The 18,151-nt window shown below is 49.4% G+C and overlaps 3 protein-coding genes across 12 annotated transcripts in view; 1 reads left to right on the forward strand and 2 right to left on the reverse strand.

Annotated features, from left to right (window-relative positions):
* Nucleotides 1–3,266, reverse strand: part of rims1b (regulating synaptic membrane exocytosis 1b) — a 35,938-nt gene extending 32,672 nt beyond the window's left edge. For 4 of the 9 annotated variants that reach the window (XM_057035074.1, XM_057035075.1, XM_057035073.1 and 1 more), the window contains exon 1: nt 2,693–3,251. In XM_057035074.1, coding sequence (XP_056891054.1) covers nt 2,693–2,859 — 167 coding nt within the window. In that variant the 5' untranslated portion in view covers nt 2,860–3,251. Of the gene's footprint in view, nt 1–2,692 lie in introns of all 9 variants that reach the window. The other 5 variants (XM_057035076.1, XM_057035077.1, XM_057035081.1 and 2 more) reach the window with 3 other exon arrangements.
* A 1,622-nt stretch (nt 3,267–4,888) lies between these two features.
* On the reverse strand, nt 4,889–7,838 carry LOC130527041 (keratin, type I cytoskeletal 17-like). Its single transcript, XM_057035102.1, has 8 exons — nt 7,365–7,838; nt 7,030–7,112; nt 6,627–6,783; nt 6,354–6,518; nt 6,139–6,264; nt 5,847–6,067; nt 5,741–5,769; nt 4,889–5,634 (listed from the first exon to the last, which is right to left on the reverse strand). Exons 1-8 carry the CDS (start codon nt 7,752–7,754, stop codon nt 5,519–5,521), a joined length of 1,287 nt encoding a protein of 428 aa, XP_056891082.1. The 5' UTR covers nt 7,755–7,838; the 3' UTR covers nt 4,889–5,518.
* Nucleotides 7,839–10,846: 3,008 nt separating this feature from the next.
* On the forward strand, nt 10,847–18,125 carry krt222 (keratin 222). Of its 2 annotated transcripts, XM_057035101.1 has the most exons (10): nt 10,847–11,273; nt 11,424–11,770; nt 12,419–12,501; nt 12,877–13,030; nt 13,625–13,897; nt 14,843–14,968; nt 15,168–15,388; nt 15,507–15,730; nt 15,796–15,895; nt 16,827–18,125. In XM_057035101.1, the coding sequence occupies exons 2-10, from the start codon at nt 11,573–11,575 to the stop codon at nt 17,038–17,040; spliced, it is 1,593 nt and encodes a 530-aa protein (XP_056891081.1). In that variant the 5' UTR covers nt 10,847–11,273; nt 11,424–11,572; the 3' UTR covers nt 17,041–18,125. The 2 variants fall into 2 exon arrangements, with proteins under 2 accessions (XP_056891081.1, XP_056891080.1); XM_057035100.1 differs by lacking the exon at nt 10,847–11,273 and having other exon boundaries at nt 11,292–11,770.
* The last annotated feature ends 26 nt before the right edge of the window (nt 18,126–18,151 follow it).

Genomic DNA, 18,151 nt, shown 5'->3' on the forward strand with positions numbered 1-18,151 from the left:
AAACAGCTCTCCTCCCATCATCTTTGGCCACTCAAAGTCTGCATTCACTCTCTCATTAGCTCACCGGTGCCAGAATAACCTTAGGAAGAAGCATTCATGCACGTTCACGCTCCCCACGATGCCGCTTCGGGAGCTATTTTAGGCCTGGCTCAAGGACACTTTGACATGTAGATCGAACCAACAGCTCCCACTCTACCACCTGGGCTACAGCCGTACAGCGCCAGTTCACACCAGGGCCGACAGGTGGAAAGGCAACCGTTGCTATGCACAAAGAAGGCTGGTTGGAGACAGTTTTATATTCTAAACCAATGGGGTTTAAAGCTCACGGCTGTTGTCGCCTCATCTCCAAGTGGTTAAAGGCACCGTGAGAGGACATTTTTGTGAAATGGGCCCTCCAAATGGTTGAATTTGGGTTTCGGTTAAGTGCTGGTTGGTTGGTTGGGATGGCTAGGCAGTTGGGTATAGTTTTATTTCTATGAATGTCCCCACAGAGAGAGAGAAATACATGTGTGTGTGTGTTTGAGGAGCTCAGAAAACTCCATTTCTTCTGTTTCTCTCTCCTCCCTGATCTGATCCTCAGAAACCCTGAATCCTCCCTCCTCTCTCTCCCTCTCTGTCTTAGGTCAGCTTTCTGCTTGTCATCTCGTGTCACCCAACACAGGCCGGTCCCTCACCCAATCGTGCCGCACATCAGAAAAACAACACACATTTTCCAGCCCCTTTGCCTGTAAAATTATTAGTTGAAAGTAATAGAGTACACGTGGAATAGTGATTTAAAGGCTTCACAGCGTGCTACATCACTAATCTCTCTAGATTAGTTCTGCTGACAGGTTAGTGAGCAACTTAACAGCACAAATGTACACACGCCATTTTCCTCTGCTCACTGACACTCACACACTCCAGCCTGAAAATGCTAAGGTTAGCATCTGAGCTCTTAAGGCGCCTCGCCGAGAACCAGTCAGGAGGAATAAAGAGCTCCACAGATGCCATCAGATAAATGAGTCTGTGATAATCAGCATGTTCATCCGCTACACATCCTCGGGATTAGAAAGTCAATGGGGGTGTTCGCAAATCCATGACGGGAGTTTGAAGCAGGGCGCTGGACGCGCGGCTGCTCGAACAACTACGGGAATAAGTGGCGGCAAGCTCAGGCGCTCGACGTCTCGGATTGGTTCAGAAGCAGGTGGTCCGAATCAGCAACAGGTCTGGAAAGTGTCAGATGAAAAGGCCTTGAAAGATAAAGCATCAGTGGAAAGTTCAGCACGAGCAGCTGCTGGGCTCCCAGGAACCGCTCACATGCATCACACATGCCCCCGTAACCATTTCTGGAGGGTATCAGGGCAACAACTATAGTAAAAAGCAGGTTCGATTTATAAATGTGTCACTATCTGTGTCATCTCCCTGGACCCAAAATGTTAAATCTGAATATATTAACAATTTCAAGCATTTGTTGGGACATTCAGTTGCATCCAAAAGCTCCAAGGTTACAGGAAAATGTTCTAAGAACTGATAAACGGACTCGCTCTAACACCCCAGGTCGTCTCTGACCACCGTGAGCTGGTCCTGTCAATGATTAGCCAGCTGATGAAGCCATTATTGACTGAACCTGAGCATGTGCCTCATGGAACATTAAATACATCACTTCCTCTCAAGGGGCCTTCGACGTAGCTCTCACCCCGCTTTCCCTTCAGGGTGCAGCCAGGAAATGAAACCAGCCATTAGACAGGAAGCCAGCCAGAGTGCTGGAGCAGCATCCTCCAAGAGCAGGACTACAGAACGGGTGTGTGCTGCTCGGTGGTAGCGGTGGTGGGGGGTGGGGGGGGCGGCGACTGGAGCACAAACATTTCAACTTTAAACGAATATGTAGCAACAGCAGCCATTTCCCATCATGCTTCCCTGCATCGCTGATTCAAACGCACGTATCGACAAGCGCGCTTCTTTTCTCACATCCACCCTGCCCGGTCCAGCAGGGGCCTGCTAAGTCTTCCAACCACACCCCATCTTCCCTCCGTCGAGGAGGAGAGCGGACGTGCTCGAGACCGTCCGTCCGCCGGGGTAATAAAGCGCGCGGTATCGCTCCCGGCATTTCAGAGCGATAATGCCATTGTTGATGCCATTATTGTCACGGCAATCTCTCTCTCTCTCTCTCTCTCTCTCTCTCTCTCTCTCTGACACACACACACACACACACACACACATACAGACGCCGCCGTTGCAAAAACTACGCTGATGAAGCGTAGCCGCGTGCGTAAAAGGCGAAGCATCGCAGCGTTGTGCGGTGTGTAAACGGAGGGACACATGGGGCGCAGTCCCCATTGATGAAAAGCAGAAATAATGCTATGATTCATCACCCCCCCCCCTCCCACCCCCCCCAAACCCCGTGCCCCCCCCCCTTCCCATCCCTCCACAGATGCGTCTCCTCTCTTCCTTGCGGCCTCTGCCTACTGTACACCTGTAACGCATCTGACCCTGTTTCGGGTCATCCGCGCTGACTGGATGAATCGATTCCAGCAGCTGCGCTTCACGCGTCCCGTTTCTGCCGTTCCGGACCTCCATGTTCCTGGTGCGGGCATGTAGCCAAAGCAGCACCAACGTGTCGGTGGAGAACGGGGACGCATCTGTCGTCGCACCTACCTCTGGGTGAGCGTGCGATCGTTCTGGTAGTACCGGGAAAGGAGAAAAGGAGCCTTACTTTAGCATGGCTTGTTCTTTTTCCTCCTCATCCTTTTGGCGCGCCATCACTGCCATGATGATGGTTCTCTCCTCCTCGGTCAGATGACTCAGGTCCGGCAGATCCGGCATGGATGGCGGTACAGTGGGTGGGCGAGGGCCACCCTGGGGTCCCACCGAGGCGGACATCTTTTCCGCCACCACCCCACCACCACCTCCACCCCCTCCCCGGCGAGTCGTTTCGGCTGACAGGTTTCCCGGAGCAGATCCGAGCCACACCTCACGCTCTGGTCCGCGCGCCGAGCGGCGGCGGCGGCGGCAGCTCTGGAGAATATTGCGAGCCGCTCATGGCCGCAGGCGCCGTCGGCGGAGCCTCCGCTTGTGCTCTCTGGGTGTTTCTCACGCTGCGCTCTCGTCGTTGTGTCCCCCCACCCACCCTCCGGCCCGCCTCTCCCCTCCGCCGCCGAGATTCAAGAGGAGCCCATCTCGTTATGCTCACGCCGGTTGCTGAATCGAGTTGGGGGGCGATCGGTCGCGTCCGCCGCCACCGGACTCCAGCTGGAGGTTTGGGCGGAACAGACGGAGCCCGTGATATCTCTCTCACTTTCTCTCTCTCTCTCTCCCTGCCCCCCCTCCTCCTCTTCCTTTGCAAAAGTGCTTACTCATGTGAGAAAGGGGTCGTTACCCCCCTCCCAAATATGTGTGTGTGCGTGTGTGCACGTGTGGCTGGGGGGATGTATTTATTGACTTGTTTATTTAGACCAATATTGGTCTCAGCTCCTTCAGCACCACGGACAGCTGCTCATCTGCTGCGCCTTTTCCCGTTTCGTGCGTTTTCCCACAAGTTTGTGGTTTAGAAAACATGTATTTTTGGAAGTTGTGTCTATATTTTGCCAAGATTTACCCCGTCAGAGAAGTTTCACGCGCGTTTTGTTGTCTTGCTTTGTCCACAGGCGCTTTAAATGCTGGTTGAAATGTTGCTTTTTCAATTCTGCTGCTGGTGCAACGTTTCTTAGTCAGTTAATCCGATGCATAAACTGTCACCTAATGTGATTTCTTTCCTAGTGTGTAAATGTTTAAGTATATGTTGGTGAAATGATCTTTTCCCGAGTAACGTAATGACGTCTCGTTTAAATCCCCCTCCCATCCGATCCGGGTCCGGGTCGGGTTCTCGGCGATGACGTCACGCCCGATGCGAGTCCACACAGCAGCTTGACGTCCCCACGGAGGTGGACGCGCCCATTGACTGTACATGGGATCTGGAGCGAGCTGCGGTGACGTCAGCTTCCTGTGGTGCAGAATTTTGTCATCACTTAGGTCGTGACTGAGAAGGAGCCGATCTTTGATGCAGTTTTCACCTCAAATTGGATCCAGCAGAGACTTGACACTTCACAAATAGGCGACTCCAGGGGCGTCACTAGGATATAAGAGGGGGGGAGGGGAGTTAGCCCCCAGGAAATGCACATAATGTGCAGCGTCCGAACACAAAACTTCACAAACAGCTAACAAGGACTGAGAAATTCTTCATTATTATGATTTAAGTATGTTTTTTTAACACAGTACAAGAACAAACACAGGTTTAAACCTTAACTTTCTTATATCCACCCTTCTCCTAAGGCTCTTCTATTCGGTGCTTCAAAGGTTCACACGCTGCAGGTACCGACAGTGAATACGGTTGCAGGGAAAATGTGGACTGGATTTCCAGGGATGTGGGCGTTCTTTATGTGAACAGGTGGAATGGATTGGAGAGGGTTTTCTCTACCTTACGCCATAAAATGAACAGAAACTGGTAGATTTATGTGACTTAAGTGAATATTGACTGTTTATATGTTTATTCATTTAAATTCGTATTCTGACCGCTTTAGTTGTATATAGTTTAGGTATATATGTCGTCATTATTGTAAAAATAAAAAAGTATATTTAAAAAATAAATAAATAAAGCACCAAATTATTTAATTTTTTTTCTTGATTGCATTGCAAATACAACCTGTATGTTCTGTAATGTATGTTATAAATAATATTGCAACCGTATGAATTATTTTAAGTATGTGGTGTGAACGGAATTTATGATTAAGTAATTAATAACTTCGTTGATTATATTGTATACTAGACGAAATAGAATTCTTTTAAAGTTGCAAAAAACAGATAATGTAGATAAGTGAAAATATACTTTTTCACTTAATTTGAAAGGCAATAATAACACGAAAGAAACCTCCGGGGAGATCGGTAAGGAGTTTATTGGAATATGGCGACATCTAGTGGACACATGTTATCCCTACAACACAAACGTATAGACCAAATTATGACACAAAATTTTACTTTTTAGAACACGCAAAAACCTATCAGTGTCATCAAGCATTGGTTTGATCCTTTAAAAAAACAATACTATTTGTCTTTAACTTGAATGGCTGAACAGTGCTGGTAAAATCTTAATAAACACAGGTCCAACAGGCGATTGTCAATCACTGCTTAATATGCAGACACAGAGGTTTTGTCAAGATGTTAAGTTATAAACATGTAAACACATTCAGAGCAGTGAGTCTATTTTCACCTTTGTTTATCATAATGAAACTTTCAGGCTTTTTAAACACAATAAAAGACCTGAAATACGAACTAAAGTCAACTGCATGCTGTGATTTATCACCTTGTTGTTGATCAAAAAGCTGAAATATGAGAAGTGTTGGAGGTTTTCACAACTCAGCTGCTGTAAGTAAATTTGAAATTTGCACGCAGGATATCACAGGATACAAAGGCTGGTGATGCATTTTTGAAAAAATCCAGTTTAAAAACATCCTAGAGTAGCGGGTCAACAAAGGCGGCTTATGACCATTTGTTGGTATTCCCGTGTTTACTCCTTGCGGACCTCGCGCTCGTCTTCTGTGCGAGATACCACCTTTCCATCTACGATCTCCTCGATCACCACGGTTCTCCTCTGAGTTATGACCGGAGCCGGCGGCTGGACTGCTGCAGAGAGAAAACAAGCTTTAATGCGTAGCTCTGTTGAAGTGAATGTAAAGATAATCAGGCAGGAAAGCAGCGGATCAAACCACCGCCGGAGCTGTAAACGTACCTTTAACCTCGGTGACAGTGACGGTTTTCCTAGAAGAGAGAATGAGAAGCCGTTACGAGTTGTCGCGAGTGGCCAGAACAAACGTGCGTCTGCGCGTCTTGCTCACATTACTTCCTCTCCGTCCAGCAGCCTTCTGTACTCGGCGATCTCCCTCTCGAGCCTGATTTTGATGTCGAGCAGCACCTGGTAATCTTGTGCCTGCCTCTGAATGTCAGCCCTCATCTTGCGCAGCTCGTTCTCCAGCTCGTTGACGAGGGTCTGGAGCTGGCTCAGCTGCAGGCTGTAGCGGGACTCGGTCTCCACGAGCTGGCCGTCCAAGGCCTCTTTCTGCCAGAAGAAGAGTGATGAGAGCAGCGTTTTCCCCTGTGGAGCTGAGAGTTGGTAGATGTGGGCCTTACCAGGCTGAGCTGGGACTGCAGCTCGATCTGGAGGGCCTGGAAGGTCCTCTTCAGCTCGTTGACCTCCGTCCTGGAGATCTGAAGGCTCTCTGTGCTCGACGCCACCTGCTTGTTCAGCTCGTCGAACTGGAGGACACAGAGCGTTTAACCGTCACTGATGTGGGACCTACTTTCACGCGGGAGGAGTCGAACGTCAAGTTCAAGAGCTACATCACCTTCCCCTTGTACCAGCTTTCCATATCGCGGCGGTTCTTTTCGGTGATGGCCTCATACTGAGCTCTGATGTCTGCCATGACGGCGCTCATGTCAGCCTGAGGCTTCGCAGCCACCTCCACGTTCACACAGCTGCTGGACACTTGGTTGCGCAGGGCTGCGAGCTCCTAAAGGCAGAAGGGGGGGGGGTGGATAAAACATGAGGATCCTGCCGAGTCGCCGTTAACTGTGAGATGGTTTTTACGAGCGCGCTCGACTGGCTCGTGAGCGCTCACTTCAGCATGGTTCTTCTTCAGATAGACCAGCTCCTCCCTCAGACTCTCCACCTGCATCTCCAGGTCGGAGCGGGTGTTGGTGAGGTCGTCCAGAACCTTGCGCAGGCCGCCGATGTCCCCCTCCACCGACATGCGCGCAGTCATCTCATTCTCAAACCTGCGTGGGGGGGCGGAATCAGCACACAGCTCCTTGTTAAATGCACCCGTACAAACTGTGTTACCACCAACGGCCACAACAACAGAGAGTCGACGTGGGGCAGGAAGCCACCTCAGAACCAGTTCTTCCAGTTTCATGTTGACTTTCATATCTCTCAGTTAATTGTGTGTACACAGGCGGAAAGTTTATGGCATCAGTTGACTTCGACCTGTCGCTGTAAAACATCTCACATATCCCTACACTCACTTGATCCGGAAGTCCTCTGCGGCCAGCCTGGCGTTGTCGATCTGCAGCATCAGCCTGGCGTTGTCCTGGGTGGCGACGCTGATCTGGGGGAGGGGAGAGAAGGAGTCAGATAAAAGAGTCAGCGGCTGCCAGCCTGCAAGGATGGAGCTGTTGTTCCTGTCCTCCATATGACTGAGTCAGCAAATGGCTCATTAAATGCTGCTCACTTTAATGAGGAAAAGAAGCTATGGGAGTGATGGGAGGAGAACACCCCCAGCGTGTGTTTCATGGGATTTTAAGCTGAAATTTGGTAATAAATGTAGATAAGAAGCTTTGTTTTTAGGAATGAGGATCACCTTTTTGCGCAGATCATCGATGATCAGCTGGAACTTGCTGTAATCCTTGACAGTTGGGGTCTGATTCTGGTACCAGTCGCGGATCTGTTGCTCCAGTTTTGTATTGGCGGACTCCAGAGAGCGCACCTTGTCCAGGTACGTCGCCAGGCGGTCGTTCAGGTTCTGCATGGTAACTTTCTCCTGGCCCGAGAGGATGGCACCGATGCCTCCGCTGCTTCCACCGCCCGTCCCGTACCCGGACAGGTCGAACCCGGAACCGATGCTGTTGGAGGAGTAGGACATCTTCGCGCTCCTGACCCCGGACACGCTCATGGCCCGTCTGGAGCCGCCGACCGTCGGCAGGGAGGACAGCGACAAGGCGGAATAGCCAGAACGGTAAACGCTGTTCATGTTGACGTGCGTTGGAACGAGCAGCTGCTGATCTAAAACACTGAACCCAGGCAGGGATGCAAAGCGGATGGTGCTGAGGCAGCTGCGGGGAGCGATTTTATATCCTCCTGGGCGGAGGTGGGAGCGGCCTGATGAGGCGGAGGGCGAGGATGCTGCCCACAGGTGTAACCGCACCGGGCGTGGCGCCGCGGCCTAACGGCTGCCCCCGCATTCTTCAGAGGCCGCCAGGAAGGTGTGTTCCATTGTTCAGCGCTGAACTTTAATTGTTTTTGATGGACTCATGCAAGCGCAAGTAGCTGGAACACAATCATTACTGCAACTAATAGCAGATAATAATGGTAATAATAAACACAATAATAACATGACTTCACAGTAAAAACAGGTAATAACATAAAGACGCGATGCAACTCGCTTTGATGAATCAATGTCATTGCTCACTATGCAAATGTCTCCATAACCACGTGGCAAGGGTTCATAAGTAGAAATAGCTGAGATACCTGCAGTATTTCCTTTTAATTACATGTGTTAGTCTGGTGATTTGCAAAATATTTGGCAAGTAAAATATGCAAATGTGGTATTAAAACAAAAAGAAAGAAATCTTCCGAGGAAGGAGGCGAGAACAGCAAACCCTTCTTCCCGCACCAGAGAATCCTGAAACTGTTCAAGCCCTTTTCTTTTACGCAGCGGCCCAGGTCCCATCGCGTGCCACGTCGTTGAGTGATGACTGCGTTTGCCAGCTTGTCAACATGTTTTAATCCAATGTGCCCTTGAGCGCTTCATCTGGGACCCAACGCGTTTCATTGCACACAATCATTACATTTCAAGTCTTTAAGGTTTTCTTTATGCCAACCTGAAGTCTGCCAGAGGAAAGGAGCCAGAAATGGTTGGCTCGGGAGCAAAAGGTTTCTTTTGAGTAAACAGGGAGGCCACCATAAATCGTATCTGTGTTATCTCCTGTCATCAATATAAACGCAGAGCGCATTAGCTTCCTTATTCCCATGAAATGCATCTCCTCATAATGATTATGAAAAACCTCTCAAGGTTTCATGAAGAGTTTTCAAAAATTGTGAATTTTCATCGATTCCAAGGGGGGAAACGCACTAATAAAGGAGCTCAAATGCGATATAATTCACCCTGGAGGTTTGATAAATGCCCCCCAGTCTTCACCTTTTCCAGTAAACCTCGGATGGGGGCTGTTCTGATGACAGGATGGATGATTGAATTGATAAAAACGCAGACGCTCCTTTGCTGAGGTCATTTCTCTGCACCGCACAGCCCAGACTTGTTCAGTTATTTGAAGTACATGCCCATCCTTGTATAGAGATAATGAAAGTTACGTGAGACACTCCTATTCTAATTGTTTTGCGATGAGAAACCTTGAGTAGCCTTCAGGCGCTTTTGCAGTATCAAATTTAATAGTTCGTCAGAAACCCTTTTGTTCTTTGAGACTACAAAACTCAAGCTCCGAATTTTTCCGCTTTAGGTCCTTAAAGTCAAATAAGTGAGCACGTAAGCAATTACTGTCAAGCGTTGCCAAGCCCGCGTCTGACAGGAGGGACATACCTTTAAATTAGGCCCCTGTCAGACGCATTAAGAGCGCCGCTTAATCGAGTCTGCTGTGATCAGACGTTAGCTACGCAAAGGTGTGGTTCATGAACTTAGAAGGGCGAGTCGGAGTCGGTCACATGTCTGCTTGGTGCACACGCTCTCACGAGACAGTCAATGTTTGCTTCTCATTGACCCCCCTCCCCCCCGCCGCCATTTTTTCCATTTCTTTTTCCCACACAGGCCAACATCAAGGTTAATGGTTGCGTCACTGGTGAAACGTTAGCCCGTTGTTAGAAGTGCGAAACCACATGAATAAAAAAGGCCTCCAAGGAATTTGTTGCCAAACCTTCTATGAAAGGAGAACCACAGGAGTAATAAGTAATCAAATTATTACAATTAATCGCTCGCCACCTGACGCTTGCTCACTAATTTGGCCACCTAAGTGTGACAGCATATGGAGGCCTGTGTAGCTCCATTCCTGTGGTGAAACCGTTTTGTCACCGTTGGTGGCAAAAATCCCCCATTTTTGCATGTGTCGGATATCTGTGAGCGCGGTTGGTGGCACTTCCTGCTTGTCCAAAACATCCAGATGACATTGACACCCAGAGTGGCCCTGTTTACAGCCTTTTCACCCACACACTTGGCCGCCTTCCAGGCAGGAAGTGTGAAGGTGATAAATTGGTGGTAATTGTCCTGACAATCTTGTTTGACAGTTTCTGTCATCATTAAAGGTTAGGCTCAGACACTTTCTGTGCACGATACTGCAGAATGCGTTTCTGTAGAATGTCCTACTGTGGATCGGTCGTCCAGCAGATGCACGTCCACCACAGTCCTGAACGAGACAAATGACGCCGTCCAGCTGCTCCGCCCGCAGGGACAAAAAGGGACGGAGCTAATATTTGCATGATGGCTGTGAGGGACAAAAAAGACAGGCCAGTTGTCTACATAAGTCATCCAACATCCTGCCTTAGCAAACTCGGTTTGTTTACCCGATGGAGGGACCATCTAAAGCCAACTGGGGCTGGATATTTGCCGGGACGGTGCTATAAAAACAACTCATGTCAAGAAAAATGTCATAAAACTGGCGCCCTGTTACCTTAAACCCATGTGCTTGTGTCATCAAATGAATGTTTGATCAGTTTTTGTGTGGCATCATTTTCTAAAGTTCAACCATCATGGTAATCTCTTCACACACAGAAAAAACTCGTACGACCGGTTTACACGAAGCAGAAGTTGGTTCTGACACATAGGAAGGTGACCTTTGAGGCTAGGATCGCTCCGGTTCCTGTGAGGCAATGCCTGAACATCTCCCCGAAATGCCGACTCGCTCATTCGAATAACAGAAACCAGTTGGGTCTGTATATTTCCTCGCCCTTCCCTATCCCTATCGAACCTGAAATGACGTCACCAGGCGGCATTTAAATGTGCGTAATTGACTGGCATCTCTGCTTTGCATACAGAGGGAGCGGCAGTGCATCACTTTCCCAGTTTTCCCTGCTGCTCCAGTCTGTTTGGAGGTTTTTGGTGCGACCTGGGCTCGTGAGTTGACTCGTAAAACCCAACTCAAGCGTGCCCACGGATTCAGACACAGGCCCCGTCCCTGTGTATGCCTGAACTTTCCCCCCTGCACCATGTGCTTCTGCCTGTTTGAAAAGCGGCTCAGTAATCCAGGATCAGGGTACAAAGGGCTCCGGAGCGCCGGTGATGTAAGCCCAGTGTCCAGCCCTCACCCCGCTGCTCTCCCCACCCCAACACGCTGTCAGGGCCGAGGTGTGTGTGGGGGAGAGGAACCAACCCCGGCGTGCCCGATCATAAGAAACAAACCGTCTCTGAAAATAACAGCTTTAAAGGACGTCGGCACAGCTGAGCTGTGCAACACTGATAAGGGGAAAAGTGCCGACCAGCACTTTCTTTTAAAAAAAGGAATGTGGCTAAGCTGTGGGGAGTGGTGAAACAGCTCAGCTTGACAAGGCAAGTACACATTACCTCCTCTCTGGACAGCCCGGTGGTTCACTCGGGCATCTCTGGGTAAATGTTTATCCAGGAAACGCCTCTGGCGGCGTGTGAACTCGAAAGGGCGGTGGAATGTTTGAGGCCATCTCTGTATGTTCATTTTGCCAGATTTTTATTCAGCGAGAGAGAAATGCGCGTCTCGGGCGGTTCTCTGAACCTTCTGGCCGGATCGGGCTGCGTCGTGCGGGCTGACTGAGCGGAAGCGCCAGCGCGGGTGTGCGTCTGCTGAACGTTCGGATGTGCTCCAGCAGGCGACCATGAACCTGCCGCAGGACTCCACGCACACCATGCGGGGCTTGAACGCCCGGCTGAGGGGCTTCCTGGAGCAGGTGAACAAGCTGCAGGAGGACAACCAGAAGCTGGAGGCTCAAATAGTCAACTGGGGCATTCACGGCACCTCTCGATCCCGTGACTGGTCCCAGCAGGAACGAGCCGTCGGTGAACTCCGTGCACAGGTCAGACAAAGTTGTGCATGTTGAAGCCTCTGTAGGATTAATGCTAACATTTAACAGTCATGTTCCACTTCCATTATCTTCGCCCGCACACCAGCAGGTGTGTATGCTCACACAGCAATGCCTGCAGTCAAAACACACACACACACATAGTGGTAGGCTGACGTCATGTGACCGGCTCAAACAGCAATAATGTTCTTTAACAGTGGCTGTCATCAGCGTCGGATGCGTCACGCAGAAAGAATGTAGATCCCTTAATTAAAGGCCGTTTAAGACAAAAGCTGGCGCACTTGAACGTCGTGAGCTCAGATTGGTGCAGTTTTGAAGCGCTGCTCGATATGACAGCGGACATTTTAACATTTTTTTACTCACCGCTTCATTCTCTCAGTACAGAGGACGCTCCCGTGACTCTAATAGAGCAAACGTGGTGTTTGTTCATGATTTAGCGATTGCATCATGGCGCCGCTCAGCATGCAGATTCACCCGCTGGCTGTCAAACAAGAGCCGAGAGGATTCTGATTACAGATTTGAATTCAAATGTTTAAATAAATGCTTCAGGCACGTTTTAGATTCTTAATTTCCACTGTGCTGGGGGACATTTTTATTTGTTGCCGTTGCTTATGTTGTTGCTACTTTCTTTGATTTTGTCAGGTTGGGAAACTGTTGATGGAGAATGCCCAGTTGGCATTAGAGTCGGACGCCATGAAGTCCAGAGCTGCCGCCATCCGGACCAGGTCAGTCGGTTCCACTTCAAACACGGTTGCTATGAGGATTTTCATGCTAACCGTGGGGTTACGGTAGAGGCCAGGGCCACGGGAACGGGAAACCATGGGTGTTTTCGTGCTTCTGTCATTTTTTTCTGGACCTCATCTTATTCAGGCCTTTTTAGACGCCCGTGAGTTAACCTGCATGGAAATCCGGGCCAGGCTGGGCACCACGTAGGCACTTATGCCGTGATGCAGCACGACACCGAGTCACCAGCAGACACACACACACACACACACACAGTTAAACACTCAACAGTGACAACACGTGGCAACTGGAAACAAGACATGTTAGCTAATATTAGCTAACACGCAAACAAACGGCTGTTTGCTGTCACATCGTAGGTGTGAGGCGGAGGAGAGGAACACCAGGTGTCTGGAGCAACAGGTGGATCTACTCAGACACTCAAAAAAGAAGACAGATCAGAGCAGCACGAAGCTGCAGGCGAACATCCGACACTCGGTGACGGAGCTGCAGGAGCTGACACGGAAGTTTGAGGTGACTGAATGCAAATGTGCTTTTCCATATCGTCCTTTCCACAACCATGGAAGTGTCCCATATTGTCCCCTCTTGGTCCATCTAGCATGTTCCCTCACAACACTGGCTAAATCGCAAACAGACTCCCTATCTTCAGGTGTTATAACCAAGGCAATGACAACCAGTCCCAATAAATGTGTGTGTGTGTGTGTGTGTGTGTGTGTGTGTGTGTGTGTGTGTGTGGTGTGTGTGTGTGTGTGTGTGTGTGTGTGTGTGTGTGTGTGTAAGAACCAACGCATGTCCGGTGACATTTGTTCACATTCAGCATCCACCTACTGACTCTGCTTTCATCCACTCATCCGCGTTCTCCTTCCCCTCTCTCTGCATCCGTCCTGCTGACTCATCCCTCGACGCACTCATTGGCATGCCAGCACACACACACACACACACACACACACACACCTCACGCTCTTCATTTGTTCACCCTGTGCATTTTAGACCCCATCTCCCTTCTTCTCTGTTGCCGTCTTGTAGTTATCTGTCATTTCTACTTCGCTTCTTCTCTTCTTGCCCCCCTCCCTTCCCACCTCTCCCCTCCCTCCCCTCCCCGTGCAGGCAGCCTGCTCCTTTCAGCTGCAGCGGGCGTCTTCTTGCGATGCTCTGTTAGCGGCGACGGCGGCAGAAGCAGCAGGATGTGAGGAGAGGGAGGAGGATGGCGCAGGGATGGAACTCGCTCAGCTCCTTGACCGAATCAGAGCACAGTGCAACCAGAGCAGACGCTCCGGCTCGGCTCCTGCGTATCGCCCGCCGTCCGGCTCGGGGCTCGGCCACGCTGCAGCAGCAGCAGCAGTAACAGCATCCAGAGAAAATGGTGGAGCTGTTTTTGAGGTATGCAGCCGCTTTTGCAATGTCACTCTGTTTTTGTTTGGGTTTTGTTTTGTTTTTTGAATTAACCCTTACAATGAGCTGGCCCATTGTCAATTAGACACACACCCTCAAGAGCAGCTTCCACCTATGTTACACTCATCAGGGGACTGTTTTTGACATCCTTTATCTGATGCTATTGTAAGTAAAGTGAGATCATGTGACCCGCGGACGTCCTCACAGATCGTATCCAGCAACGGTGAAGAGACTCAGGTGCATTCAGCAGAACAAGTGGGCCGAGTCGCAAATTGAGCACATCTTGCAGAACGTGACGGACCACGCTGCCCCGCGCGTTTCGGTGAAGTTCAGCTGCTGCAGCGAGAGGCGTCCCCGTTGTCCGTCAGCCCCGCGCAGCCCGCTGGACAACACCGTTTATTGTCGCTGGGAAACCTCTGGTTCCCGCTTTGCATTGTTGACCTGATGATTTGGCAGAACGGACACAGAGAAACGGCCGCACGGCCACCAACGCTGCACCATTTAACAACTTGGCCGGGTTTTCAACGGCCCCCAGTTGACTTCTCACCGTGTAATTTAAGACTGTGTATTTAAGACGCTCCGGCATGAATCCCAAACCAGTCTCAGGTGTTTGAAAAGGGATTCTGGCTTCATTCCAAAGCTGCTTTTCTGTCTCCTACTCTTCTGTTTTTGGAAGCAGTGTGAAATATCTGCATTTTGAGGGCTCTGAGTGTAAAACAGCGACGCCGCAGCACCTCTGCGGCAGCGGGCGTGGAGGGCTGTGGTGGCGGCGGGCTGGTTTGCTCAGCTGTGTGTACACTCGCCGGCATGGGCGTCTATTTACCCAACCTGATACTTGCGCTCCTCGTCTGTTGCCAGCGAGGAACAATTGCTTTTCCACAGGGTGTGTGCCGTCTCTTTATCCTCCGTGTCTGATCCTTGTCACCTGAACAGGAGGAGGCGGCGTGGGTGCAGGTGAGCCTCAATAGCGCTGCTCTGAGGGAGGCGCGGGCTGAGCTCGCCGAGGCCAGGAAGCAGTGGCACTCCCTGCAGGTGGAGATCGAGACCCTCCACGCCTTGGTAAGGAAACCTCTAATCACCACATCACCACAGCCGACTCCCAGGCGGCAGACTAATACTTATCTGCCATTAATCATTCCATGGTAGACTACATCAGGTTCAGCTTGAGGACAGGACTTTAGCCATTATCTGACCTATTGTGGCGTTAGTTTCCTGCACGCTTGGTTCCGTTCACAGTTGAGTGACTCTCGCTGTTCAGGAGAAAGGCCTGGAGACTTCGCTGCAGAGCACACAGCAGGTGTACTCCAGCCGACTGCAGGACCTCTCCCAGGTGGTCACTGGGCTGGAGACGGAGTTGGAGCAGGTGAGGATGGGACTGGCCACCCAGCGCCAACGCCACAACCAGCTCCTGAATACCAAGATGAAACTGGAGCGGGAGATCGCCACTTACAGGCGTCTGCTGGAGCGAGAAGAGGGCAGGTGAGGCAGAGGAAGAGAATGCTGAGATAAGACCAAAGACCCGGTTCATTGCATAACACAACACTAAGACACATAAGGAAAACACCAACACACCCATGCTCGCCCCCCCTGTCCACAGGTACATGAGTCAGGGAGGCCAACCAGCCAGACCTTGGCCCTGGAGATCTTTCATGGAGGAGACCAGAGAGGAGAGACTGGAGAATGGCTTCAGCAGCGCCGCGATTTCTCCAGATGAACCCAAGTCTGAGCCCCTCCCTGAAACCCCCTCGCTGCTCCCAGCAGACAGTAACGGGCCAAAGAAGAGCATACTGCGCCGACAGCGGAGTTTGGTGATTCTGACAGGTAACCGACGGGATCTTTACCCACCGCCGCGTCACCATTTATCGTTCTTTTCTATTTCTTCTCAGAACCAGTGCAAGGTGACTTACCAATTTCCACAGTGAAGACTCAGGAAATTCTTCAGGGTAATGTGGTGCAAGAAAGTGCAGAGGGTCATGGCACTATTGAGTAAGTGTTCAAATACCCCCCTGACCAGCAACGTGCGCCTGCGTAGACCAGAGAAGTTTATTTTCGCCTAATTGTTTCTTAGTTGTCGAGGCTCCTTAAGCTTTCAGGCCCTCTCAGACGCTGCGTCACCACGTGTTTGTATTGACACAATAGCTTCTTAAAGCCGGCGTCATCTTCACCTCCCCCAACCTGTCCCGTTTTTAGCTCTGCAGACAAGCTCGCAAAGTCTCACATGATGTGAAGCATTGTGTTGGTCGCGCAGATTCCCATGAGCAGCGCAGCATGGGAACTCCGCTGCTCTAATGGTTTGTGTTTGATGTGGAAACCTGCCAGGTGCAAAGGACAGGGAGTGTCACTTCTTGAGAAATTCGTTGTTTTCCTTTCAGATGTTTGCACGCCACACATCACTAGCATGCGCGCACCCACTCCCCCTCACACACACACACATACATCCTCGTAATTATATCGTTGTGCTGACTTTAATGATTTATTACATTCCTAATCTCCATCTGCCAAAATCCAAACTCTTGCCCCTCATTTTAAAGATAATTCTAACCGCAAACGTTTGAAGTTCTGGGGCCCCGTCAGCACTTTTACCGTCATTTATTATTGCCATTTCGTTTAAAGGTCGCACATGAGGTAACACGTCAGACAGCAGTGTTTTTGCATTGGCATCAAATGTCCCAGTTTATGTTCCTACGTATATGGGAATAACTGTCATAGTACCAAGCCTGAACAATCTCTCTAACAAAGATCCCTTAATCACAAGCAAAGATTGACGGATGGCTGTTATATCAATATAATAATCAACATTTGGATTTGTAAATCAGGGGGTAGGTGCATGTTTTTTCGTCACATCCACGCTTTAGTTTAAGGAACGTAAAAGAAAGAGCACGAGTGACTGATATATATAAAACACGCTTGATTTCAGGACAGAGAAGATCGATAAGGTGATAAAACAGTGGGAGGGCTCCTTCTTCCGAGGGAATCCCAAGCTGAGGAAGAAGTCTGTGTCGCTGCGCTTCGACCTGCACATGGCGGCAGCGGATGAAGGTTGCGCCCAGACCAGACAGGACAGCCTCCCAGATGTGGAGGTGCGTCTCATCATGAAGAGGTCCCGCAGCATCCCGACCATCACCCCGTAACCGTGGCGATGTTTTCATCAGAGACAGCGCAACGTTACAGAGGAAGCATCTGTATAACTGGGTGTTATCATCATGGTGGCTCCTGACTTACTCTAAATTATTATGTTCACCCTCACAGTGCTAATCTGATAGCACCAGATTTACCCATCAGGCCTTTGTGCTGATTCAAAAGGAGGCAGAAAACATCTGATAAGCCTAAAATATAGAAGAGCTACAGGAATTTAACATGCTACACTCTCATACTTTTTGTGATGAGGACGGTAGAAATAGGAGATTAGAATTTTAATATCTAATTAACACTCACTCCAGGAGACGGCATCCATTTTATTCTCTGTTTTTAAGGATATTTGTTTAGATTGATTGAACGTTGTTAATCCAGCATGCCGAGAGTAAAGTCGAGGGGACGTGTGAAGCGACAGCATGAGACACCCAACACATAATCAACATTGAGGATTTTCTTTTCTAATGTTTGACGTATTAAACTATATTATTAGTTAATTGAGTCAGGTGGCATTTTCAACTGGAGCATCATCCCAATATCTCTTTTTTTTTTTACTTGTTAATGAGAAAAACTAAACCATTAACAATTTTTAGAGGCTCGTGACAATTCAGGCTTCCTCCTCAAAATTATCTAAAGAGCCTAAATGCACTGCAGACGCATATTTATTCAGACAACGAATGACTTTTCTCATTGCAGTAAATATGTCCCGCGTGTTTGATGATGCATAATCATCTAAAAATCCAGCAGACTGTTACTCAGCTGTGAGGTGCTGAGCAGCTCAGAATTTTGCTGTTCTCTTCCGACCAGAAGAGGGCAGTATTTGTAAAGAGTGGACGGTGTGGCTTCGGGGCTCAGGGATTGTTTGAGGAATTTCTGAATTGGCACCAAAGATAATGCAAGGGGGGGGAAATTTTCTGCTTCGTTTTCGGGGAACCTCACAGTATTTAAAGGTCTGCTATCTATGCAGCAGTGCGGATGTTGCTTTGCGTACTTGAAGAGTTCTGCTTTTATCTTACAAATCACGTGGAAATGACACCGAAAAATTAAATTAATGATGTATCAAAAATAAAGACTAATATATGCAGACTGGTCCGATTGTTTTGTTCATAC

Source organism: Takifugu flavidus, chromosome 6, assembly GCF_003711565.1.
Source record: "Takifugu flavidus isolate HTHZ2018 chromosome 6, ASM371156v2, whole genome shotgun sequence".
Lineage (NCBI taxonomy): Eukaryota > Metazoa > Chordata > Actinopteri > Tetraodontiformes > Tetraodontidae > Takifugu > Takifugu flavidus.

Bases quoted from the DNA above. Each gene is read 5' to 3' on its own strand.
- LOC130527041 (XM_057035102.1), bottom strand. From the start codon at position 7,754: ATGAACAGCGTTTACCGTTCTGGCTATTCCGCCTTGTCGCTGTCCTCC. The intron at 6,784-7,029 runs GTGAGTGTAGGG...CCCCCCACGCAG, and splicing joins GCAGAGGACTTCCGGATCAA to GTTTGAGAATGAGATGACTG. The intron at 5,770-5,846 runs GTGAGCAAGACG...TCTCTCTTCTAG, and splicing joins CTGGACGGAGAGGAAGTAAT to GAAAACCGTCACTGTCACCG.
- krt222 (XM_057035101.1), top strand. From the start codon at position 11,573: ATGAACCTGCCGCAGGACTCCACGCACACCATGCGGGGCTTGAACGCC. The intron at 13,898-14,842 runs GTATGCAGCCGC...TCACCTGAACAG, and splicing joins ATGGTGGAGCTGTTTTTGAG to GAGGAGGCGGCGTGGGTGCA. The intron at 15,896-16,826 runs GTAAGTGTTCAA...GCTTGATTTCAG, and splicing joins GAGGGTCATGGCACTATTGA to GACAGAGAAGATCGATAAGG.